Below are 25,527 nucleotides of genomic sequence, written 5' to 3' on the forward strand. Positions count from 1 at the left end.
TTAATTAAACCAAAATCAAATAAAAAATATTTTTTTAAAATTTAATTTCAATTTCAATTTTTAATAGTGAAATTAAAAAAAAACCTAACTAAATTACATTTATAATATATTTACATTTTTATTATATTTTTAAATAGCTTTTTTCACAATACGTCATAATATTATACAAATATGTATTATATCACTCTGCTTCTTTAATTTAATTTTTTAATCTTTACTAATAATAAATATATATTTTTATAATTTTATTTTTATGCCTCTTTTTTATTTATATTTTTAATAAATATGAGTTTACTTTTTTTTCTAAATTAAAATTTATATAAAAATAAATAAAAACAAAATTTTTCAAATTAAGCTGTAAAATATTAGTTTGATGTTAATCTTAAGTTTAAAACTCAACTTCGTTTTATATTTATATATAGTTCAATTATCTTTATCATTTTCGCAAATATTTGTCAAAGATAAAATGAAGAAAAATAGAAAAATATTTTTTAATTTTTTTAACATGTAGGTAAAAGTACACAAAATAAAAAATATATATAATAAAAAAATTATGCAATTTAATATATTAATAACATTAAATATTATAATTTTAATAAAATTTACTGTTTAATAACATTAAATTACATAATTTTAATAAAATTTACTATTTCTTACTGTTGTTATTACATTCTCTGATCACACCTGAAAGAAAAAGAATTTAAACTTCTTACCTTTAAAATTCGAAAATTGAAATGACGTGTTTGAAAAAAAAAAAAAACCGTTTTATCACATCGCAATCAGATAACAGAACCGCACGTGCACTTTATATGTGATGCCTTTTACAGTTTAACTTCCACTTTTATTTTTCCATTTTTACACTTACTCTCAGAATTTTCGCTTTATCAATTAGCACCTTCAAAATAATAATTCATTGACTCTATTCCAATTTTTTAATTGAATTTTATTTAAATTTATTTTATTTATTTGTTTTGCTTTTCCCTTCAAGGATAAATCTCTTGGTTTTCTAAACAAGTTGTTTCTGATGTTTCAATAGGGTTTCGATTTTTTCTCCATTTTCCTCTGAGACTTTCTGTGCTTTGATTTTCTCAGATTTTTTTTCCCAAATTCGTGGCTCTTCCAGGTTGAATTTGGTAGGTTTCTTCAATTTAGGGTTAGGGTTTTGTGCGTGCTCGTAAATGATTCGTTGCATGCAAATTTAATTAGGAGTGTTTTATCTTTGTTCCCGCTTCAATTTATTCGTCGGTTCTGTTGCAGGGAGAAATGGGCACATTCTGTATTTGATTTTTCGGTCGAATCAAGCATCATAATCTGAGCTTTTTCCTTTTTTCCAAGTGGGTTTTTGATTTGGGGTGGATTCTTTTTTGTTCTTTCAAATCTGAGCTTCGTAGTGCATTGAATTGGTGCGACATTTACTCGAATTTGCAACTTGAGAGCTTAACTAGCTGCGATGAAGAGTGGTGCGTGGAGGGTATTCTCAGTGTAGCACTCTCAATTCGAGGTCGAATGTTCAGTCACAGCATGGATTCTGCAAGGGATGCGGGTGGTGTTGCAGGGACAGTGTTAATTCCCATGCGTTTTGTGTGGCCATATGGAGGAAGGAGTGTATTTCTCTGTGGTTCTTTCACACGGTGCATATTTTGTTAATTGCTACATTATGAACATCTTATTCTCATTTTGCTAGAATGCTCTAGTTTAGTGTTGCTTATGTCTCTTCTTTTTCCTTTTAATGTAAATTTTGTCTGCAAGGTGGACTGAGCTTCTACCAATGTCGCCAGTGGAAGGTTGCCCAACTGTGTTTCAAGTTATTTATAATTTGCCCCCTGGTTACCATCAGGTCAGTTTATGATTATGTTACTGGCTTAGGCTCTGTTTGAATAAGCTACTCGATAAGCATGTATAGGAGAAGAAACTAACGAAGTAAAATTAACATACGGTAAAATAAATTTGTGCACCTCTGCTTTTTTATAAGCTCTTTCATCTAACTTCTTCAAAAGCTGAGGTGCATAACTTAATTAACTTCTGAGAGAAGTTCAAGTAATTTTACCTTCTTATATACTTGTCCCATAACTCCATAAGTACTTTTTACTTGTTGAGAAGTTTATTCAAACTAACTGGTGTGTGCATTTTTGGTTTTGGGATCTTAGTAAGGTAAAAGACCAGTATTTTGTTAGGTATTTGATGACAATTGAGTAAAAGTTTCTCAGTCTCTCTACATTGTATTTGCGGTTTTCCGGTTTTGTGGAACAGGTAAATTTTATTGGGAGTTATTTAGAGAGATGCTTTGGTGGCAAAGCACTTCAACATAATACTGACTGAACATATATTACTGTTAAATAGCCAAATATATAAAATGCAAGGTTTAACATAAAATCATCTTGATATTGAAGTGAAGTGGGATAATGGTGTTGAGGTTGTTTACAGACTTTTAAAATGCTAGTTCCTGTTTCATCATTTAGCTTTATTATTTTTTTAAAAATGTTATTTTGTTTTGGCCTTTGTTCTTGGTAGTGGATACTTATCGTAAAGTTATTTGAATGCAGTTCAAGTTTTTTGTTGATGGAGAATGGCGGCATGATGAACATCAACCTCATGTACCTGGAGAGTACGGGATAGTCAACACTGTCTTCTTGGCTACTGATCCTAACTACATGCCTGTTTTAACCCCAGACATCGCTTCTGCAAATAACATGGATGTGGATAATGAGGCTTTTCGCCGTATGGTATGAGTTAGTCATACCTTGACATTTGTGTTTATTGTTAGCAACATAGTTGCTCTCTGAATGATGGCTTCTGGCTATGTTGAACTTGTGAATGAAATTTCAAGGAATAGTGTCATATCTATGATCTGTCTTGAGACTCTGGACTCTGGAGAATCTTTATACTTATTTTAGATGTTATTTGTTAAGGCCATTGATCCAGAAGTATTGATCCATGTAGGTCTATAGAGTCTTCTCTTTGGGATGAAATTAAATATAATCTTTGTGATGGTCTTATTGTTGTAACTCATAACCCTGGTAACTTACGATATCAAGTTGCACATATTTGTTCCGTTGCATCTTATAATATGATTTCTGTTCATGCCTGAAATTATATTATTGTTTACTTGTATCTGAAATTTAATTGTTCGGACATTAACTATAATATGCTGTTTACTTATAAAGCAGGTTCGATTGACTGATGGTACATTGGGTGAGGTGCTGCCCAGTATATCAGGTGCTGATCTACAGATCTCCTGTCAGCGTATTTCTGCGTTTCTGTCTACGCACACAGCTTACGAATTGCTTCCTGAGTCAGGCAAGGTTTGGAAGTTTTTCCTTGACCCTTTATATTGGATTCCTGATTTTCTTCATCAAATTTACAGATCGCCGACTCAAAATTGAATATACTAATTTACTACTCCTGGCCACAGGTTGTTGCTTTGGATGTTGATCTGCCAGTGAAACAGGCATTTCATATACTGCATGAGCAGGTTGCTCTTTTTTTTTCTTAGATGAAATTGAAATTTCCAGAGTCCTTTTAGCATATTGAATAATTTTGCTGAAACATGTTAAATTACTGTCATATCATTTTACATGACTTTACTCTGGGAGATAGGTAAGAAATGACTCTTGCTCATGCTTTTGAATTATTCTCTGGAATTTAACCAGTTGTTTCAGAAGCTTTGATTTGACAATGATTTTTAAAGTCTTTTCCTTATTCCATAATATATAATAGCTTTCTTAGTTTCAGTGTTATCATGTCTACATCAATCGCTGATTACAAGTTTGTATATGCAATTTTTTTTTTATCTGGATAATTTACAGGGAATTTACATGGCTCCACTTTGGGACTTCTGCAAGGGGCAATTTGTTGGTGTTCTTAGCGCTTTGGATTTTATTTTAATTTTAAGAGAGGTGTGTACTTCATATTTTATTTTTATTTTAATAGAGGTATCATTAGTTTAAGATTTATCTTTGTATTGGCATGATTTCTGAATAGAAAGCTTTTCTCATGTGTGTGTAGTTTTCAATGCTTTTTGAAACTTTTAATCGTCCTATTTTCAGCTGGGGAATCGTGGGTCCAATCTGACAGAAGAGGAGCTTGAAACACATACCATATCAGCTTGGAAAGAAGGAAAGTCATATCTAAATAGACAAAACAATGGTCATGGAAGTGCCTTTTCAAGACGATTCATCTATGTATGTGTTTTTATATGGCTTTATTATCCCATAAGGCTCATATTTTTTACTACTTGGAGATATAGTTTGTAATATATTCATGAAGATGCTTGTATACTATGCGTATAATGAGCAGATTGAGTTAATTATCATTTTGTGTGTTTGTATATATTTTTATTTTTTAATTTCTATCTCTGGGTTACACAGGTTAATGGGGTTAGATGTAGCATAGTGTCTGCTACTAGCATGAATAAATAAAAAAGAAATCACAAAGAGGTCTATTTCGGAAGATCATTTTGAAGCTTACACAGGATATCTCTTGCCTTGACTTATGTGCCGATATTAGAAAACAGGAATGCATGTCTGCACAGCTAAGGGAAATGAGTGTCTTTTATACCTTTTTAAAATTATTGTCAACTTTATCTAAATAAGTATATTTTGGGAACCTTTTGCAGAGCAGTTAGGGATCATATGCCATATTGTGTCATATGTAAATGGAAGGATACTTGTTTCTCTAAATTTAAAAGCCACTGTAATGATGCTATGATGTTGACTGGGTATATATTAGCAACATACTGGGATTTCAAATTGTCTAGTATTACTATTACTAGTTTACTCTATACTGCCCATCCCATTTTCTTTTGTTGTTATTTCAGATTGAGAAGAAGTTGACATATATATTTACTTAGCTTTGGCCATTATCCTTGTCAAAGAAAGATGAATAAAAGGCTGTTGCTTCTTCATTATTCCTGTTTACTTCTTTTTTTTTAAATCATTAAGTTAAATTCAATCTGTTTTGAATACCAAATGTCTATTGACTTTCAATGCATGGAACATAAGGCAGAGGATCTTGAATGTTACTTTTCTAGACATAGAGAGTTGTCTTTTACAATCTTCCCATAAATCTACATTGGCCTTGGCTTGTATAAATGTGTTCCCAATCATAAAAATAGTTTTTAACTGATTATCATTGTATGCTTTGATTAAAGTTACCTGTCTATTTCATTGGCCCACTTTTCTATTAGCTCACTATGTCAGACATCCTTTTGCATATTCTTTTATGATGCAGGCAGGGCCATATGATAATCTGAAAGACATTGCCATGAAGATCTTGCAAAAGGAGGTTTCAACTGTTCCTGTTATCCATTCATCTTCTGAAGATGGTTCATTTCCACAGTTACTACACCTTGCTTCACTTTCAGGAATACTAAAATGTGAGATTGAATGAGAGCTTTCTTTATAATGTTATTACGTGTGCTTGATCCTCACCAAATTGATTTTCAGGCATTTGTAGGTATTTCAGGCATTGTTCTAATTCATTGCCTGTACTTCAACTTCCAATCAGTGCGATACCTGTGGGCACGTGGGTGCCCAGAATTGGGGAATCAAATCGGCAGCCTCTAGCAATGTTGAGACCATCTGCTTCTCTTGCTTCAGCCCTAAATTTATTAGTTCAAGGTGTGAACTTTTTTGTCTGACCTTGAACATACTATATCGAAAAGAAAAGCAACAGAGAGAAAGAATGAAGAAATTGGTATCCTATTATATTTTTGAGGTATTAGGCTGATGATAGAGAGCACTGTCTCGTATTTAGAAGGAAGTTGATGTATAATTAATCATCAAAAGAAAACATAAATTTTATGGAGTGATACCTTCTTTTTTTTTTTTATGCGTCAACATGCAAATTAACAAAAGATTTTTTGCTTTGGACATGAGTTTAATTTTACATACATTACTTCTTTCCTTTGCTTTTGCAGCCCAAGTAAGTTCAATACCAATAGTTGACGATAACGACTCATTATTGGATATATATTGTCGGAGGTCTGTTGTGTTTTATGTCCTTATAATTATTATACTTAAAGATACTTTGTTTGAGATACTATACAGTCTCAATCTGTGGTTCAAGCATTAAATTGTCCTTTTAGCATCTCAATCTTTGCAGTGGGTTTTATAAGATTCTCACATTTCTACCCTGCTCTTCTTTGTTGATAGTGATATAACGGCTTTGGCGAAGGACAGAGCATATACACATATTAATCTTGATGAAATGACTGTTCATCAGGTAAGTGTTCTGATTTATGCAAACCAATAAACTTCTGCTGACAATCTATGTTTTGAAAACAAAAAAATACAAATATATTTTGATTTCATCTCCTCATGAATTTGATTGAGCTGTTTGTCGAGCCTACTAGCCTAGGGGTTAACTGAGGATTATCTTCAGAATCAGGAGATTTATTTAGCACTTTTTTCTCTGATAAAATTTCCTTTATAAAATCATGTTTGGTTTGGCATCATGCAGAACCAAAAAGTGTTTTGATATTGTTGAAATATATTTCGTTTATTCTTAAAATAATTCAGTCTGGTATGTTCAATTAGTTTTTAACATATGTTTCTTTTTCTTGATTATTGGCTGTTGAATGCTTACAGTGGATGACACACAACAAACATTCATATTGAATTACTGATGATATATAGATTCTTATTTACCCTTAGTCATTTTATAAGATAACTTTAACTGAATTACATAGATTTATAAAAAGCGTGTCTATTGTCACTCCTATTTAAATCTTTTATGGTGTAAAATATCCCTATTGTTAATATGGTTATTAGAGAGAGAAAAAAAAAGGTATTTTAGACAGAAATAACTTAAATAGGAATGACAATAGACACACCTTAGGAAACGTAGTTAAAGTTAATTATTTTTTTTTAAATGGCACAAATATGCTAATTTTATCTTCATTTAATATCATTCAACTTAATTTTACTATTAACATTTACCTTTGTTGGTTTTAGTTTAAGTTTCTCTGAACTCAAATTATTAACAATAAATAATGAAAAAATAATCAATACTTCATAAGAATTATAGTGACTTACAATAAGGACCACTAAAACTTTCTAAAAGGTGTCTTTTAAATAGGACTAGAAGGAGTGTTCAGATGATGTGAGGTTTGATTTTCTCATTTTCTTCGTATATTAATGTTATTGATGCCAAGTTGAGGCATTCTGCTTTTTGAGGTGGAAAGGTAATGTGCATCTGTATGTGGTGTGAGTTTTGTTAGCATTAGTCTTTAGGACTGAATTTAACATTTAAAAGTAGAAACTTTTATTGAGAAAGAATATTTATAGCACTCACACATTTCTGATGTAACAAAATACTTTTTCAATAAGAATGATTTTGGATGTTTAAAATCAGTAGGAAGGATTGATTTTAACATTTTTTAATATGTGTGTGTGTGTAGACACACACACACACACATATCTATATATATGCACTTTTGCCAATGAAGAGTTGACTTCCTTATTGGCCTGCATTTTTCTGTTGAAGCTTATGGCTTAATTTTAGGTGTTGGTAAAAGTAGACAACCTCTAATGAATCGTAAGTTATAATTGCTATCAATGGTTAGGTAGAGGAACTAGAAATATAAGAAATCTAGGTCAATCTTTTAGCTTTATGGTGGTTAGTGCCAATAGTTTGAAAGCTTCCATCATGACTGATGAGCTGATATCGTGGACTATGTTTTGGCAGCATGTCTTTTTGGTAGATTGCAGCTGGGAGGTTTGAACTTAAGACCTGCCGATTATACTGAGCCCTCACTTTTAGTCCACACTGAGTGGTGCATGTAGTTTTCTTGTTGGCAAAAACTAAATGAACAGCTGCTTACCTACAGTAGGTGGACCAGAAATTCAACAATTTTTCTTTAAATGCAGGCAAAACTATGAGAATTAACTGTTTTGTGACATGCTCTCATTTTGACTGAAGCCAGTGAATTTGTTATTAGTGCTTATGTTATTCATTTGTATTACTATGAATTTCCTGAAGATTTCTTGTTCCTTCGTAATGTTTAGAAATGGTTTTGTTTGCCGCATTTTTAAGACTAGGATGGGGTTGCTGCTTTCATTGGTCGCTGTTGATGGCTTTTTTTTTAAAACTTGCAACTTAAATGCCCAAGTGTCAATATTTATGTGATTCTTGCATTCTTTTTTTTTCATTTCTTCTTGTCTTTATTGATGTTGATTGAGATTGTTTCTTTTTGGAAAAAAAAAATCATTTTAAACAGCAATATAAATGTCAGTGTCCTTGTCAGTTAGTCTAAGCTAAGGTTGCACTCTGTATCTTTTATATTAATATGGAGGTCCTTTTTTTAGTGCTTTTCTTATTGTGATCGATGTTTGATTTGCATGTGTTATTCTCCAGGCTTTGCAGTTGGGCCAGGATGCATATAGTCCCTATGAGCTTAGAAGTCAAAGATGTCAGATGTGTTTGGGTTCTGATCCTCTGCATAAAGTGATGGAACGTCTGGCAAATCCAGGTGCGGTTGCTTTCCTTAATTTTTTTTTATGAAGCATGGCTTTCAGTTTCCTTTTCTATGTAAACTATGTGATGGGCAGATTGTTCACTCAAGGTTACTTCTGTAGATTTTCTTTTCGTTTTTTCCTGGGTTAGCCATCAGTTCATGTTAACATTCTTTTATATATTCCGATATTGATTGAAAGCAATATCTTATTTTGTAGACTTGTACCCCTAATTTTTTATTGTGTGGAGACTGGAGAGTAGAGAAGTATTTTACTGTATATACCAGAGTTATGTTATTTTTGTGTACCATGCTTGACAATGTGATTCCAATTCCCTGTGACCTTTGCCCTTGGGCTAGTTTTCCTTCTTCTGGCAACTCTCCCATGGTTTCCTACAGTTATACTGAAGATTGCAGTGTTTTAATTTATCCCCAATGATTTATAGATTATTGACGTAGCATTTAAGATATCGTACCAAGCTTGGAGGGAGGTACGTTTGTAACAAGCAGTGTTAACCCTAGTGGCCTGGCATTTTGTTTTCTCCTTTTAGACTTCAAAAACTGAATGAAAATTGACTAAATACTCGTTTAAAATAAGAAGTTGCTTAGTGGATCTAAGGCTAGTCTTTAAGTTTGTAATAAGAATTTTCATTTTTTTTTCCGATAGCATAAGCTATTTGCCTATTTCTTGAGATTTTGGTAATAGAGTTGGGTACCAAGTGGATGAAATGTCAATATACGATGAAGAGTTATGTGTTCAAGTTGTGGCCTAGAAGTTACTAGTGTGCTATTCGGTTTGTTTCTATGCTTTCTGTTAATTTGATTTAGCAGAAAGCTTTAGTTTTTCTAGATATGTATTGGTTTCATTTTAAAAGATTGTGATGCTGAAACTTGTATGCTGTCTAATACTGGATCCAGGTGTGAGGCGGCTTGTTATTGTGGAAGCTGGCAGCAAGCGTGTAGAAGGCATTGTTTCATTGAGTGACATATTCAAGTTCTTCTTTGGCGGTTAGTTTGGATTGGTGAATGGAGAAGTAAAATGGTATTTACAATGGTTAAACATATAATTAGCCCACCATCACTTGTCCAGCCATTCAAAGGAGATTGATTTCAGTGCTTTTTACACGGTGATTTTATCTCATTTCATTGTAATACAATTGGATTGGCCTCTTGCTTTGTTGCCTCATTTTAAGATTTTAGGCTAAAGAAAGAGGCCTGTAAATTCAGAGTATTTGATTGCTCAAAATTTATTCATCTCTCCCCATTCGTATTAGTCTTCAAATGTATTGTGCACCTCATATAGATACCAGCAAGGTGGGGAAGCACAATTTCTGTAACCATTCCCTGCTGTGAAGATACAAAGTTTGAAGGGAAAAAAAATGAGGATGAAGGTTGAGATACTGTTGTTTCATATTTGATGGTTAACAATCCTTGATCCTTAGTTGTTATCTCCAACCTAACCACAAATGAAAATTACGTTTTATTTGTATTGAAGTTAGAATTTATTTATTTATTTATTGCAATTTATGATGGGAAAACGCACGTTTCATGGCAAATTTTAGTACACATCTGAATCTCGTTCAATGATTTGGAATCAGTTTTTTCTAAAAATTAATTCTATTAAAATTTAATCAAACATGCATTATTACGAGTTTGGTGATGAATTGGAAAAATTTTAAAATATAATTTAAGTAATAAATATCAAGTATAGGGTGAATTGAATAGGCATTTTTAATTTACATAAATTTTTAAAAATATAAATTAAAAAATATCTTTACATTTATTTTTTTTCTCTCTCTCTCTCTCTTTCTATATATATATATATATATATATATATATATATATATATAAATAATACTCTTTCCAGTTTTTTTTATAAAAAATAAAAAATTAAATTATTAAAATCAAGGAAAATAATTAAGTATTATATTTTTTATAAATATAAATTTTATTCTAAAAATATTCATGATATTAAATAGTATAGTTAGTAATTTGTATATTTAAAGATATTAATAAAAAAAGATATAAATTTTTTTTTATCAATTAATACATTTTGAATCTATTATTTATTTTTTATAATAAGAAATAAAAAAATATTTTATTTTATTTTTTATAAAAAGGATCGAAAAGAGTTGTAAAATTATATATTATAAAGACAAAGTAAAATAATGAAAAATATTTTCATGTTGAAGAATGTTGACTCAAATTTTTAATATAACATATAAATGAAAAAAAAAGGTGGACAAATATAAAATAATAAAAATAATAGACATTTAATGCACTTTTGACTTCAATTTTAGGAAATACAATTATATAAAATATTTGAAGATAGAACTTTATTACTCATAATAGTATTACTCAACTAGAAAACATAATTCTAATGGAAGTTATATATGATCTTAAAAAAGAAAAATATTATTAAAATTTACATTAATTTTTTATATTAATATATTTATTTGATATGTAAATAAAATAGCACTAGGATGAGTCTAAACTATTAACACACTTTTGATTTTTTTTTATAAATTACATTAAATTTTTTTGCATTAATATTAACACATTATTTACTATTATTTGAAATTTATTAAAAATTATAAAATTATATAAATCTTTTTTTTATTTAACAAGTATTATTTAAAATTTTATATTTTTAATAAAAAATTTAACTAATCGTAATTAATATATTGAAGAATTATATTAATAATACTCCAACATGAAAGTAATTGAAAATATGAAATAAAAAAAAAAATCGCAGCAACATGATCATGAATCAACATTTTGGTGAAATTCAATAGAATTAACAATCAAAGCAACTCAACAGTTAGAGACTAGTGTAAACTAATTAAGTTTTATGTTATGCCTCTAAATTTAAAATAATTGAGTGATAAAAATATAATAAAATTATTTTTCAATCATTGATTGCTCTTTCTTTAAATGTATATCTTAGAATTATTATTTTATTGGTTTTCTTTCCATGTGAAAAGCACGTGGGTATTGTTCTAATTTAGTTTATTAAATTGAAAAAATATTTGTAATTTTTTAAAAATAAACTCAAAGATTATAAACTTTATATCACGTTAATAAAAATAATTTAATTAAATATTTATTTGAATGTTCAACAAATTAAATTGAACATAGAAAGAAAGGGTAATTGGGATTTGAAGGAAAAGACGCACACATCGGAGATTTTTCCCAAAAATCGAAATGGCGAAAGAAATCGAAACTCTGACAGAAGATGAAAGACGCGCACTTCGCGGAAGCAAATTCGCCCCTCTTCCCCGCCCTTCACATTCCAATTCCAAACCCAGGTTCTCTTCTTCCTCTTTTTAGGGTTTTTTTCTTCTTCAATATCACACTTCACTACTATCCCCATGATTAAATTTTTAATTTTGAGTTTACAGTTTGCTTTCTCATCCCATCAATTTTAGTGGGTATGATTTGAATTTTGGATTCGTGGATTCTGATGACAGGTTAGCTCATCCCGGTGGACCCTTAGCAACGAATAAAGCAGCAGCTTTGGCAAAGTTTCTGGAGAGGAAGCTGAAGGACCCTAATGGATTAACATCTATTAACCCTGATTTCCTTCAACTTGCTGTCAATAATGCCAAACAAACTGTCTATTCAAGTAACACATTCAACTCTCTCTCTCTCTCCTATTTTGAAAGACTCTGTGTGTAGTAGATTATTTATTTTGAATTTATTTTTGTACTATTTGATTACTTATATATTACTTGATGATATGAGCAATTCAAGTTTCATCACTGCTGTTATTTGCATCAAATGTGTGCTTTTGCTGTGACTTTGATGCATATAATATTTATCTTCTTGGTCATGTTTAGCAAAAAAAAAATAGTGGTTTTCTTCCACTATTTAACCAAATATATCGACTGGAGGAGGAATTACTTTAGTAGAAATAGAATTTACCGATAGACATCAACTGGCGATGATTAACACTCTAGCTTTCTCAAGGAGCTAGTAATTATGAGAGTATTTTTTTCAAAGGTTTTTCTAATATGTCTCAAGGACACACAATAAGAAATCAACAAACAAAAAGTTTTTTTTATTGAAAATCATAGCATTAGATTCTGTGATATCTTGTGATTTTAATAAAAAATTACTATATATAGATTTTATTGTGTGCCCTTGACATATTAGAAAAATCATTTTTTCAAGTCCAAAACACTCGCGCACATGCATGAGGAGGTAAACCGAAAGTGCACCAGATTAGAGCCACAACATGCACATATTATTTTTTAAGCCTTATGTCTTCCTTTTGGCTTTCAACAATGTTAGGCATGAGCTTTTCTGTTTGATTTATTTTAGTTTCTTTATCCATATCTTTAATTGAATTTGTGAGACAGTCGTTAAGTGTATTCTTTCATGATTCCCCGCAACTTTAGGTGGTACTTCTAATTCAGAAAGAAGTATTCGGCATGTGGATTCCTTTGGTGACTCTAATTCTAAGGTACTTGCTTACTGTTAATGGTGTCTGGACAGTTGTTGATATATCTGCCCTTTTCAAATTCTCTGAGTTGTTTCTAATCTTGATAGGAATCTAGTGAAGAAGAGCAGAATGAACCGTCTGATGTAAAGGAACGCAAAAAGAAGAAAAAGAAGAAGAAAGAAAAAAAGAAAAACAAAAAGCGAAAGGTTATTATTTTTTTATGTGACTGGTTATTTTCTTAGAGATTTTAACAATTTAAGTAACTAGGCTTGTTTTGCTGCAGAATGTTGAGGACCCTGGCTGTGCTGTGATGAAAAAGCCTAAACAGAAGTTTAAATTCTGATCTGATTTGGACTAGCTGATTTTTGAAATAGAAGATTGGAACAAAAAGTTTTTTAGCCAGTTTTTTTCCTCACCCAAATTTGCTAGTTACAACTAACATTGAGTCGCAGATGCAAAGTTGTGCTGGAACTTTTGATTCAATTGACCTTTCCAATGAGCTCCAACATATACCATAATCTTTTTTTTTTTTTTTTTTTTAAATTTAGTTTCTTTCATAATGTGATGGTGGAGGGAATCATCGTGAATTGTTACTGTGAACACTCAATTTGGATCAGATAAAACACATTTTTTTCAACCCTCCTTTATTTTGATTTTATTTTAATATTTTTTTATATTTTTTATTCTATTCCTAGTTTTTGTTGATACTATATTTATTTATAGTTTTGTAAAACTGATAATTATAAAACAAAGCTCTGGTTTTGATTGAAAGTCAACCCACTTTATAATTTGCAGTTTGCACACGTACATTCTAGTTCTGTTATATGCCTTGATGTTTGACGCAGTGTGTGGCTATAGCCTATGATATGTGGAAGTACATGCCAAAACTGATGCTAGATTGTAAATTATGAAGTGACTATAAAGTACTACTAAAATGCGAGAAGACCCTCTTCGTCCTTTGAAAGAACGAAACGGTTTCGCTGATGGGATCAACCTTTTTTTACTTCTTGTATTGAATATTATAGATGATTTTTTTTTTGTCAGAAGAGCGTAGATTAAAAAGATCAATAATATTTACAAAGATGAAAATGCTAAACTACAGGAGCATTATAATAGTTCACAATAGATACATAGAAAAAGTAAGCGTGTATCTTAAATTTAAATATAATTTAGATTTTGAATATTGAATATAACAAAACTAAAATCAGATACAAGATTTAAAGTCATGTGATTCTCTTAAAAGATTTTAAGTTTTATAGTTTTTTCCCCTCTCAGATTAGTACAAAACTTTTACAGGAGAGATAACGAAACACTACCTAATGTAAATAAAAATAATAAAAAAGTCTTTACACAAAAGAAAGAAAATCCATAATTGAACACCGAAGCTGCTTCGTTTATTATTATTATTATTATATACATGGTTGTTTATTTATTTATTTGAGGATTAGAGTATGTACATGGTCTATGGCATCGATCAATAACACAGTTCAGTATCGTTTTGTGATTCAATAAAATTGATTTTTTTTGTTACTATATTTCTGAATGTGCAACAATTTTGATCACTGACGAACTTATTATTTAAATTATTCTTCAAGAATCCTACAATTTTCCAACTGATTATCACCCATTCTGATCGTAAATTGAAAATTAATAAAGCAATATTTATTTATTTAAAGTAAAAATTACACCTCGTAATATCTTGGCAAAATCAGACTGCAAGCAAATATAACTTTTTTTTTCTTTTAAAAAAATATTAAAAACATATTTTTTAACATTTCTTTATTTATATAGATCTCCTTATTTATTTATCGGCTCTCAATGAAATTACAAAAACACACTTCTCTTCTTTCAATTACAGACAGCAGCGCGTATTCATTGCTCAATTCTACAGCACGATGTCGTTTTAGCTCAAACCGGCTGGAAACGTTGGGCGTTTATAGTACTTGTGAGCTAAAACCCTAATCACGAACTAGGAGAAGGGGGTTTAGGATTTACTGCATAATGCAATCTCAACCCACATGATAGTGTTCCCAAATTGTTGATTTCATTTGATTCCATTCTTCACACCCTTTTCCCATGTTCAAATTTCTCAGCAGGAACACTTATCCAAAACCGGTTTTCTCCCAAAACCACCCATGGCTATGGTTTTCTCTGAAATTCATCGGCACCCATTCGAAAGAAAAGTCTTTTACAATCTCATACCTCATCGACATTTGTGGGTTTCCCCCACACCGTGCTGAATCGCTTTCCAAACGCATGAATTTCAAAACGCGGGAAAAACCAGACACCGTGATCCAGTTCTTGAACAACCTCGGTTTCTCGCAAACCAATACCTTAAAAATCATTCGATCCGTCCCAGAAATGCTTCGAACCGATCCCAACAAAATTTTGCAGCAAAAAATCGATTTTTTGAAGTCCAAAGGGTTTTCTGACTCTGACATACGCTGCATCATAACCGGGTACCCTTCAATCCTCCGTGCAGGCTTGAAGGGAGAGATAATTCCCTGTTTTGATTTCTTCAACAACATGTTTGAATCTCAGCACAAGTTCATGAAAACCGTTGTTCGCTATTCCGGTATTCTCTGTAACCTTGCTAAGTGTTCTGCTTTAAATATCCAATATCTGAAGGATGAAGGAGTTCCTGAATCAATTATTATTAGATTCGTAGAGTACTTTCCACGCACATTGAAAGTACCCTCTAATAGGTTTAAGGGGTTACTGCAAGAAGTTCAGGATTTGGGGTTTAACCCTTTGAGGTTGCAATTTGTTATAGCTGTTCATATAAAGGTGTGTTTGAGCAGATCCACGTGGGCAAGGAAAGAGGGTGTTTATAGAAAGTGGGGTTGGAGTGACGATGATATTGCAGTGGCATTTAGAGGTCACCCTTTCTGTATGTCCATTTCTGAAAGTAAGATTGAGGATGCCATGGATTTTCTGGTGAACAAGTTGGGTTTTCAGGTTTCCGATATTGCAAAGTATCCGGTCGTGTTGTCTATGAGTTTGGTGAAACGGATCATTCCAAGGGGTTCTGTTGTTCTTGTTTTGAAGTCAAAGGGTCTGGTGACAAAGTTGAACCTGGGTAGAATTTTTAGGTATGATGAAAAGTACTTCTTGGATAGGTTTATCTATCGTCATGAGAAGGAAGCTGATAAGTTATTGAAGTTGTACAAGGCTAAATTGAGTCTTGCAGGGTGATAATTTTAGTGCCTACTCCCTGATCTTCATGTTCTTTGTTGCATTTTATATTCATTGTTTCCATCCTTCAATTCAGGTCAAACTCAGCGTTGGTTTTCTCTCTTGCAGTCTTATTATAGTTGCATATGCTGCCATTTTAAAGTTAGTTTTCAAATGATTGTATGATGCAATGATTTTGTTGATTATGTTTGTCGAAAGAGGATGAAAATAGCAGATATTGCAACATGAACTGTGAAGCTTTATTAAAACACCTATCCAAGTTATGAAATTCACTGAAGTCAAACAATAAGACCTCATTTTTTATCCTTAATCCTTGGTTCTTGTTAAAGAATAATGTCGGTATCTCGTAGTCGAAAACTAGTAGTGTTTTGACGGGAAATTTTAAAAAATATAAAATCAAATATATACAATATAGTAATTATAAATTATTTTATTTAAACACAATCTAAGGATATCAAAATAATAGTCATGTAAGGTATCGTGTAGCCTCGCTATTGCACAATTTTTGGGACAAAACTTTCAAGTTAGTCCTGAAGAATGTTAGCATTGGTCATTTTAGGTCTTGATATTTTCAAAAGTACACATTAGTTTTTAATTTTTGTCTTTATCTATTATTTTAGTTCAGTGAAACACATAATTAGCGGATAGTAAAGTAACACTGACATGATAAGTGACAAGTATAAACGTTGAGATAGTAAAAAAAAATGACATTGTTTTGACATCTGTTTAGTCCCTAAAAATAAGATGACATCAATTTTTCATGTAAACGTCTTTTTCATCTCCCAATTCAACTTCTCTCCTTTCCTACTTGAACCAAACCTTCTAAGTTCTTTCTAATGGCAAACACTTGTAAAGGAGCTAAAATCTCATATACCTAGCCAAAGCTGTCACCACTCATAATTGACCTTCTAATCTTCAATTCCTTGTGACAAGGATTACATGGACTAAAAACTCAATTCACTCCCGCATAGTTCATTCCTTTCTCTACTATAAAACCCCATCCTATAGCTTTGCCCGAACAAAAATGCAAGTCTCAAGAGCCAAAACTGATCACAAAATAGAAGTCATAAGCCTTATAATTTTGAGTTTTTACTATTTTTCTTGACTTTTGACAAAGGAAATTGTGTTGAAGTCTTAATTTTAGAGAATGAATTTGTTGACGGAGATATCCACATAGATGCCAAGGTGGCATAAACATGCAGTTGCCATGTCAATTGTCATGCAAAACTTGCTAAAGAGTTGTGACCGAAATACCAATGTAATGTCACTTTCTAACTTGTTTTTCAAGGATTAAATTTGTGTCAACTATCTTTTAGAAACTAAATTAATGTCAACCTTGTCATTCTTTGAAATATATAGCAATAAAATTGCTCTAGCATGCATCCCAAAACAAAAATAGTCAAGTACTCGTAGCCTTACCCCTTACCAATATAAGTAGTCAAATTAATAAAACCAAAATAAAACAGTCAAGTCAAATAAATCATACTACTACACTACTCTACAACCTACAAACCAATTTGAGTTTTTTTTTTCTTTCATATTTTAGGTCTCTATTAACTGTTAAAAAAAAAAAACATTATTGGTATCATTCATTAAATTAAACTCCATCAATTAGCATCTATTTAATATCAATACAAAATGAAATACATGATAAGAAAAGGCGAGAAAAATAAAAACTCTAGCACTAGTGGACACAATAGTCCAACCTTGATAGCAAATAATTGCAATTATAGCCTCACAACTTCAATAATCAATACCCAAAGCATCCTTAACCTACGATAATAAACACCGGATCCACGAAACTATTTCAAATTACAGCATACAAAATGCAGTATTTTCTAAGAATAGAAGCAAATATATAACAAACCAAAAAGCTAATATCACAAACACAAAAAGAAAACGCAGTTTATATTACCCCTCTTTACTTTCATATCAATTATTTCTAGCTATTTTTCCATAATAAAATTTTAGTAAAAATTACTGTAGATGTTGAGAACACAAACAACTAATCACACACTACAAATTCATGATTCGAAACACAAATTCCTTTATAACCAAGAGGCATGATAATCTGCTTGTGTGTTTGTTTTTTTTTAAAATGTAAACGTAAAATACAAAATAAGGACACAATTAATTGAATAGTAAAATGACATCTTTTTTTATCATCTCAACATTCATACTTATTACTTAACATGATATATTAACGTTCTATAGATATTGTGTGTTGATAATGTGTTATTCAAAAGATTAAAGCAATTGATAAAGACAAAAATTAAGAACTCATAAATATTTTACAATTTTATAAATTAAATGTTGAATGTTAACAATTTCAAGGACTAAATTGAAAGTTTAGTCTAATTTTCAGGTTTGACGGGATGATTGCATTTCAGATGGTCTTTTGGCTTTGCACTTTTTGGATCTTCCATTGCAAGGTGTGTATAGTATTTTGTTGGTTGAGGTTGAGTGGTGCTCTATCGATTGTACACGGTGCAGTGCTTCTCTTTTTTCTCCTGGGAAAGAAAGAAAGAAAGATTATATCATATACTTGCTGCTTTTGATAATTATCTTTTCACAATGGTAATATTAAACCTTGAAATGTTTTTACCCGGGGTTTGCCATACGATGAAGTGCGTTTGCTGACTTAAGTATTGCAATACGTTGTATGTAATTGTTAATTGGGTCAGATAATGCCTTTGATCTTTCAAATATGAAACAGAACCTTACTAATAATTTAGCACTTTTCTAATTTGAATTAGCTATAACTAAGGTTATTAGATTGCGATTCAAATAGTTAATGCCACCTTAGAGCGTTTTTATTTGTGCCAGTTTTCTTTTTCCTTTTCTGGGAAAAGGAGGGGGTTGGTATTTGTAATAAACCGGGCATGATTAAAATTTACATTCTACCTTGTTTATTTTATTTTGATTAATACACAGTACCTTGCTGATGGAGTATTAGGAGCCTTGCTATGATAGTATTTTATTCACATCCAAAACACACGCAGGCAATGCAATCAGATGGCTTGGGTGGAGTTTGAGGAGATAGAGTCAAAGAATAAACCAAACCCCATTCCTGTTTAGGCTGGAAAAATCTGCATTGACAAGCAAATGTTTTAAAGAAAGGCTAGTTTTGGTAGCAAAGGTGTGGAAATGATGCCTTGGGTTGGTTTTGGCTTTGTGTTGAACACTTACTAGGCAAGTCTTCAGAAAATTTTGAATAGTCACAATAGAGGTCTCACAAATAAATAAGTCACACATATGCATTTTTGTAACATGTCTAGATTTAGTTCTGACTACGCAATGATTTTTTCTTATGTCTTATACCACAATAAGCTTATTCCTGTACCATTTGAGTTAATCATTGTCTATTCCTTGCATTCTATGACTTGAAGCATTTCTTATATGCTAATCTCGGTTAGAAACATGCTCTCCTATGAAAACTGCACCCTTCTTTTTTATATTTTAATAAACTTAATTTTAAATCATTAACAATAGTAATTAAATTAATCTTAACAACAGTTTACATGTTTATGTGTAAAATTCGTTCTGAATTACAAAAGAAGAAATAATGTGATTTTATTCCTTAAAATTTTACGTATTCATCGATTTAATTTTTAAAATTATGAAAAAGGATTATTTTTGAGATTATAAATGATATTTTAATTCTTAAATTTACATGGACTTATCAACAAACTATTAAAAGAATTTAGCCCATCAAACTGTCGTAAATAAATTATTTTACTTTTAAAATTATAAGTACCCATCAATTCAATTTTTGAAACTATGATAAAGAATTTAAATTTCTAAAATTATATATATAAAAAATCAACCTCTTCCACTAATCTCTGTCAAATTTGTCTAATAACATTTTAACTGTGATAAGTTTAGTTTCAAAGCGTCAACGTACTACTCATATTATTAATATTAAATGATGTAATTTTATTTCAAAAGAAAATAATGAAAAACATTTTCCTTTTTATACGACATTTTTTATAACTTTAGAAATTAAAATGTCTAATTTTTAATAATTTTAACAATTAAATTAATTCGCAGAGAAGCGTGAACAGGACACAGTAACCCGCTGCTCAATTCTAGACCACGACGTCGTTTTAGCTCAACCCCGCCTGGAACGGCTGTGCTTTCTAGTACTTGTGATCTAAAACCCTAATCACGAACCAGAAGAAAGGGGGGAAATGGTTTAGGGTTTCCTGCAGAATGCAATCCCAACAGCACATGTTAGTGTTCCCAAATTGGTGATGTCACTCGACTCCATTTTCTCACACCCTTTTCCATGTTAAAATTTCTAAGCAGGAGCGTTTCTCCAAAACTGGTTTACCACCCATGGCCATGGCTTTCTCCGAAATTCCTCTGCACCCATTCAAAACAAAACTCTTTTACAGCCTCATACCTCATCGAGACTTGTGGATTTTCCCCGCACCGCGCCGAATCGCTTTCCAAACACATGAATTTCGAAACGCACGAAAAACCTGACACCGTGATCGAGTTCTTCAAAACCCTAGGTTTCTCGCAAACCAAGGCCCTAAGAATCGTTCGAAGCGTCCCAGATATCCTTCGAACCAATCCCAACAAACATTTGTATCAAAGGATCGAATTTTTGAAGTCCAAAGGGTTTTCTGACTCCGACATACGCAACATCATAAGTAACTTCCCTATTATCCTCTGCAGAAGCTTGAAGAGAGAGATAATTCCCTGTTTTGGTTACTTCAGCAACATGTTTCAGTCTCAGCACAAGTTCATGAAAACCGTTGTTCGCTATTCGGGTATTCTTTGTGACTTTGCAAAGGTTTCAGGGTTAAATCTCCAAACTTTGAGGGAAGAAGGGGTTCCTGAATCACTTGTTATAAGATTTGTGGAGTACTATCCACGCACATTGAAATCATCCCCTAAGAAGTTTAAGGAGTCAGTTTTAGAAGTTAAGGAATTGGGGTTTAACCCTTTGAGGATGCAATTTATTGTTGCTGCTCATTTGAAGGTGGGTCTGAGTAGGTCCACATGGGCAAGGAAGGAATGTGTTTATAGAAAATGGGGTTGGAGTAATGATGATATTTTAGCTGCTTTCAGAGTGCATCCTTTCTGTATGGCCACTTCAGAAAGTAAGATTGAGGATATTATGGATTTTCTGGTGAACAAGTTGGGTTTTAAGGCTTCTGATGCTGCAAGGTATCCCGTGGTGTTGTCTATGAGCTTGGGAAAAAGGATCACTCCAAGGGGTTCTGTTTTTCTGTTTTTGAAGTCAAAGGGTCTGATGAAGATGAAGGAGATGAGCCTGCGTGCAATTTTTCAGTTTAATGAAAAGCTGTTCTTGGATAAGTTTATCTATTGTCATGACAAGGAAGCTGATGAACTATTGAAGTTGTATAAGGCTAAATTGACTCTTGCAAGGTAACCAAGGATGGAATATTGGTTTAATATAATGAATGGCATTGAATAATAATTAAAATGCCTCCTCCCTGATCTACATGTCTTTTGGTGCATTGCATTATTCATCACGTTTTTCTTCTGTAAGCTCAAATGTAGCCAACGAATGGATCTAAATTCTTTCCAATTTACGCTATAACAATATTGAACAGTTTTGTTTTTGTTCAAGGAAATTGAAATTCTCTCAATCGAATCCTACAAAAATAATGCATAAAGCTTGCCTAAGCGTAATCAAATTCTCTTTGTTGATTGTATGGGGCAATGGCTTTGTTGATTCTCTTTGTTAAAGGTATCTATTATTAATTATTATTAGAGAGAAGGACGATTCTACAACAACCCAAAAACAAACTACAAGGCGATGAAAAGCCGATGTTAATATTACTAAAGTGACTAAAAGTCTCGATTAGTAAAACTTCTGTTTTCGCTTAAGTGAATTTAGTAAAAAGTAATTTTGATTTAAGTTAAAAAAAATTGCTTAAGCGAATCTAGCTTAAGTCAGAAAAAGTGGCAAAAAAATCAGAAGCAAAAGAGAGAAAGAGATGTGAAAAGAAGATGGGGTAGGAGCACAAGTGAGCGAGAGAAGGCTAATAGGGAGAATGAAAAATGGCTGAATGAAGAGAGAAAGGGAGAGAGATGAGTGAAGGTGAAGGGGAGGAGAGGAGAGCTAGATGAAGAGAGAGAGAAGGAAACTGGGTGGGAGCCGGATGAACGGGAGAGAAAGAAATATCTTCTTCTTCTTGCGTATTTTTGCTTAAACAAATCTAAAAAAGAAGTAGCATAATTTATTCACATTGTTAATTTCAAAATAAGATGAACTTTCATAAAGTTTGGAAAAGAAGATGAACTTCCATAAAGCTTGGAAAAGAAGTACTCTAACAACTTCAATTTATATCTTGGATCCCAAAAAGTGGCAATTCCCATGATTTCATATATAACAAATTAATATTTCTCAAATTTGGCTACTATTTTTGTAGCCATATTTCTAATAGCATCAATTGAACAAATTTGTCATTGTTGCAAAGATAATTTTATTTCACAAACAAATGGAAAGAAAATATTTGTTGTAGGATATTGTGTCCTAAAAAGTATCTCAGTTACGCGATTAAAAACTTCTAATTTATTACAAATTTCTTTAACAATTTCCCACTCATTTGTTGTAGGGACACATCTATACATATGCTCTCTTGTTTTCAAATGAATAAAAACGTCTTTATAAGTCAATGCAACAACAAGCATGTAATAAGTAGAATTTCATCTTGTCTTGCAATCAAGTATAAGTTTCTTTGTAACAGAAACTTTGATTTGACGTATTGTTTGTCTAAAGATTTGTTCTCTTTTAGGTGTAGTCGTCCAAAAAGTAACACTATTCCTAACTTTTTCTATACTATCTCTAAGGGCATTTAAACCATCTTGAGCAATTAAATTAAGAATATGTGCATAACATCTCATGTGAAACAACTTACCATCAAGCATAAGAGAAGATCAATCAAGTTTTTGTAATAACAAACTAACAAGAGAGTCATTTATATTACAAGTATCCAAAGTAATAGTAAATAACTTTCTATCAATATTCCAATCTAGCATGCATTCAACCAACACTTTAGACAAGGTTTCTGCTGTGTGTGGATATTCCACATGTACAAATCTATTAATGTAAAAATGAATTTATACATACATATATATATATATATATATATATAAACATTGAAATAATTAAAATATTATATGCAAATAATAGAAAATAAATATATCATACAATGATCACAAAAATTATAACTCAATATACAACTTTGCATATTCCAATCATGAGTAATGTAGTGAGCTATGATGGTTATAAACTCTTTCTTTTGATTGCTAGTTGTCCACATGGTTGTTGTGAAAACAATTCTACTTCCAATCTTCTCTAAGACTCTCATAGTTTTCAATTTTTCATTCTGATAGATTTTGATAATGTCACCTTCTATTGTGTTTCGACTAGTAACCTTGAATAAAGGTTGGAAGCCTTCAGAGTATACTCTAAACTCCAAATTGTCTACCATAGAAAGTGGATACTTATGAATTATTATCATAAAAGTAATATCTCTTTTTGATTTTTCTGGATCAAAGTGATAACTAATCAAATAAGGAGATGATCTGTTTATTTTCTTTTGTTCTCTTAATAAGATTGATTATCTTGTATCCTTATATGGCCTCCTCTTACAAGTTTGAAAATGTTTATGCAAATAATTTGTTTCATCTGATCTTCTATCTGTCAATTGCTTGTTGCAATAATTGTATATAACTTTTTCTTCTCTATTAATGATTTTTTTCTTGAAGTGATTTTATACAATAGACATCTTGTGGGATATGCCCACTAAATGACCTCTTGAGGTAGCTTCGATGACTAGCTTTAGCAATTCACTTAATGATTTAAATATTAATATAATTTTATTTAAAAAATATCTGCATGAAAAATATTTTATATGTGTCATATATAAATAAATTAAAAAAATTTAATCTCATATTACCAATGTAATAATTAAATTGTATTAATCTAGTTAAATAATATAAAATAGTAAATAATTTTTTCTATTAAAAATATGAAAAAATAACTTTTATGATTTACTTTATTAGTAAATATATTTTTATGTTAATATTATAAAAAATATAATTAGATATATTTTTATATCTTTGAATATGTATTCTTTTATTTTGAATAACATAAATATTTATATTAAATTTCTCAACCTCTTATTTTGCATACAAAATTTATCCATTTAAAAAAGTAAAATAATTATGCCTATAAAAGAACTTTGAACTAAGTAGAAAACATAAGATATAAAATTAAATTAAATAAACAATGAAACTTTTATCTTGACCAAAATTTTACAAAAGCATCTACAAAAGTTTTCTAAAAATTAAAAGTGAGTTGAATTTTTATTTTTCCAAATTGGTCCACTGTAAGTAAAAAACTATTCAAACGAGACTATATAAAAATAGAATACCAAAAATAATTAGAAATACTAATAATAATTATAATAAAATTTTAAATTTACTTATTAAAGACATAACTTTTGTATGAAAGTCGTGGTACTCAATCTCTCAATTCTATAAGAAGTGATAAGTTAGACCTTCTCCATAAGTCACACTCTCAAAAGACAATTTTTGATAGTTGAAATTGTGAAACAACTCATATAATTATTAACTTGTCAATCACTATAAAAGAGACCTAATCAAATATATAAAATATTAACTCTAATTCTTTCTATCACATGCTTTTAAGTTAAGGCCTACTTTATTTTTAATATATATTAATATTAAGTGTCTAAAGTCTTTTATCAATTAATCACATTATCAGTTAACTTGAGTATCATAATATTAGCTTCTTCTTCTTTTTTTGACAAATATAAGAAACCACATTTGATTGTAGCTCACACTAATTTACGAAAAAATTCTAACATTCATTCCATAATTTTTTTTCTGCCAAGTAAACAAGAGAAAGTTACAAATAAAAACTTAACCTGTTGCGAGTCAATTTTATGAGTGTTGATCGGATAATTTATTCCTTATCATCCCTAATCATTACTCTTTATGTTATAATGTTAGTTGACATGTGTCCTTGGCCGCTGTAAGTTATCCATTTACTAAATTTTAAGGAATTTCCAAAATCAAGTGTCTAGAAATTTGTTTTTTCATTTGGCGAAACCTGTTTTTCAACTGTTGTTTACATAGGACAATACTGGTTACAATTTTGTAAGTATTTTTAGTATTATTTTCAAATTAGAGCTTCAGCGTTATTTGAGAAGGTGAAAATATAAAATGTTTCCACCATTTTTTCAATGAATCTTATGAAATGAAAATAAAGCAAAAATAAAGTAATATTTTTCTAATCATTAATAAAATTGTAAACGATTTTTTCATAGCATTTTGTCAAATTATTAAGAAGTTTCTTGAGGATCCTGCTCAATCAAAGCTAAGATAGCTTCTTAGTTCTTTATATGGATGTGAAGGACGAAACAAA

At 30.9% G+C, this 25,527-nt stretch overlaps 4 protein-coding genes across 7 annotated transcripts; all 4 read left to right on the forward strand.

Annotated features, from left to right (window-relative positions):
* Window positions 1-915: 915 nt before the first annotated feature.
* LOC113873437 (sucrose nonfermenting 4-like protein) lies at window positions 916-9,943 on the forward strand. 4 transcript variants are annotated; one of them, XM_027511570.1, is made up of 14 exons: window positions 916-1,133; window positions 1,258-1,631; window positions 1,750-1,837; window positions 2,544-2,723; window positions 3,168-3,302; window positions 3,413-3,472; window positions 3,807-3,896; window positions 4,047-4,181; window positions 5,230-5,374; window positions 5,445-5,618; window positions 5,918-5,981; window positions 6,153-6,222; window positions 8,356-8,470; window positions 9,371-9,943. In XM_027511570.1, exons 2-14 carry the CDS (start codon window positions 1,507-1,509, stop codon window positions 9,463-9,465), a joined length of 1,476 nt encoding a protein of 491 aa, XP_027367371.1. In that variant the 5' UTR covers window positions 916-1,133; window positions 1,258-1,506; the 3' UTR covers window positions 9,466-9,943. The 4 variants fall into 4 exon arrangements, with proteins under 4 accessions (XP_027367371.1, XP_027367362.1, XP_027367352.1 ...); XM_027511561.1 differs by having other exon boundaries at window positions 948-1,631; window positions 9,371-9,902; XM_027511551.1 differs by having other exon boundaries at window positions 948-1,631; window positions 3,165-3,302; window positions 9,371-9,884.
* A 1,644-nt stretch (window positions 9,944-11,587) lies between these two features.
* On the forward strand, window positions 11,588-13,531 carry LOC113849962. The gene is made up of 5 exons (XM_027480248.1): window positions 11,588-11,760; window positions 11,923-12,077; window positions 12,853-12,917; window positions 13,004-13,102; window positions 13,180-13,531. Exons 1-5 carry the CDS (start codon window positions 11,657-11,659, stop codon window positions 13,237-13,239), a joined length of 483 nt encoding a protein of 160 aa, XP_027336049.1. The 5' UTR covers window positions 11,588-11,656; the 3' UTR covers window positions 13,240-13,531.
* Window positions 13,454-16,438, forward strand: LOC113849955 (transcription termination factor MTERF9, chloroplastic-like). Its single transcript, XM_027480236.1, has one exon. It carries the CDS (start codon window positions 14,973-14,975, stop codon window positions 16,089-16,091), a length of 1,119 nt encoding a protein of 372 aa, XP_027336037.1. The 5' UTR covers window positions 13,454-14,972; the 3' UTR covers window positions 16,092-16,438.
* Window positions 16,439-20,229: 3,791 nt separating this feature from the next.
* LOC113852667 lies at window positions 20,230-21,753 on the forward strand. Its single transcript, XM_027483002.1, has one exon. It carries the CDS (start codon window positions 20,380-20,382, stop codon window positions 21,493-21,495), a length of 1,116 nt encoding a protein of 371 aa, XP_027338803.1. The 5' UTR covers window positions 20,230-20,379; the 3' UTR covers window positions 21,496-21,753.
* The last annotated feature ends 3,774 nt before the right edge of the window (window positions 21,754-25,527 follow it).

The sequence above is a fragment of the Abrus precatorius genome, unplaced genomic scaffold, assembly GCF_003935025.1.
Source record: "Abrus precatorius isolate BTA unplaced genomic scaffold, Abrus_2018 Scaffold10, whole genome shotgun sequence".
In the NCBI taxonomy this organism is placed as follows: domain Eukaryota; kingdom Viridiplantae; phylum Streptophyta; class Magnoliopsida; order Fabales; family Fabaceae; genus Abrus; species Abrus precatorius.

Bases quoted from the DNA above. Each gene is read 5' to 3' on its own strand.
- LOC113873437 (XM_027511551.1), top strand. From the start codon at position 1,507: ATGTTCAGTCACAGCATGGATTCTGCAAGGGATGCGGGTGGTGTTGCA. The intron at 5,619-5,917 runs GTGTGAACTTTT...TTGCTTTTGCAG, and splicing joins CCTAAATTTATTAGTTCAAG to CCCAAGTAAGTTCAATACCA. The intron at 6,223-8,355 runs GTAAGTGTTCTG...GTTATTCTCCAG, and splicing joins ATGAAATGACTGTTCATCAG to GCTTTGCAGTTGGGCCAGGA.
- LOC113849962 (XM_027480248.1), top strand. From the start codon at position 11,657: ATGGCGAAAGAAATCGAAACTCTGACAGAAGATGAAAGACGCGCACTT. The intron at 11,761-11,922 runs GTTCTCTTCTTC...TTCTGATGACAG, and splicing joins CATTCCAATTCCAAACCCAG to GTTAGCTCATCCCGGTGGAC. The intron at 13,103-13,179 runs GTTATTATTTTT...GTTTTGCTGCAG, and splicing joins AGAAAAACAAAAAGCGAAAG to AATGTTGAGGACCCTGGCTG.
- LOC113849955 (XM_027480236.1), top strand. From the start codon at position 14,973: ATGTTCAAATTTCTCAGCAGGAACACTTATCCAAAACCGGTTTTCTCC.
- LOC113852667 (XM_027483002.1), top strand. From the start codon at position 20,380: ATGTTAAAATTTCTAAGCAGGAGCGTTTCTCCAAAACTGGTTTACCAC.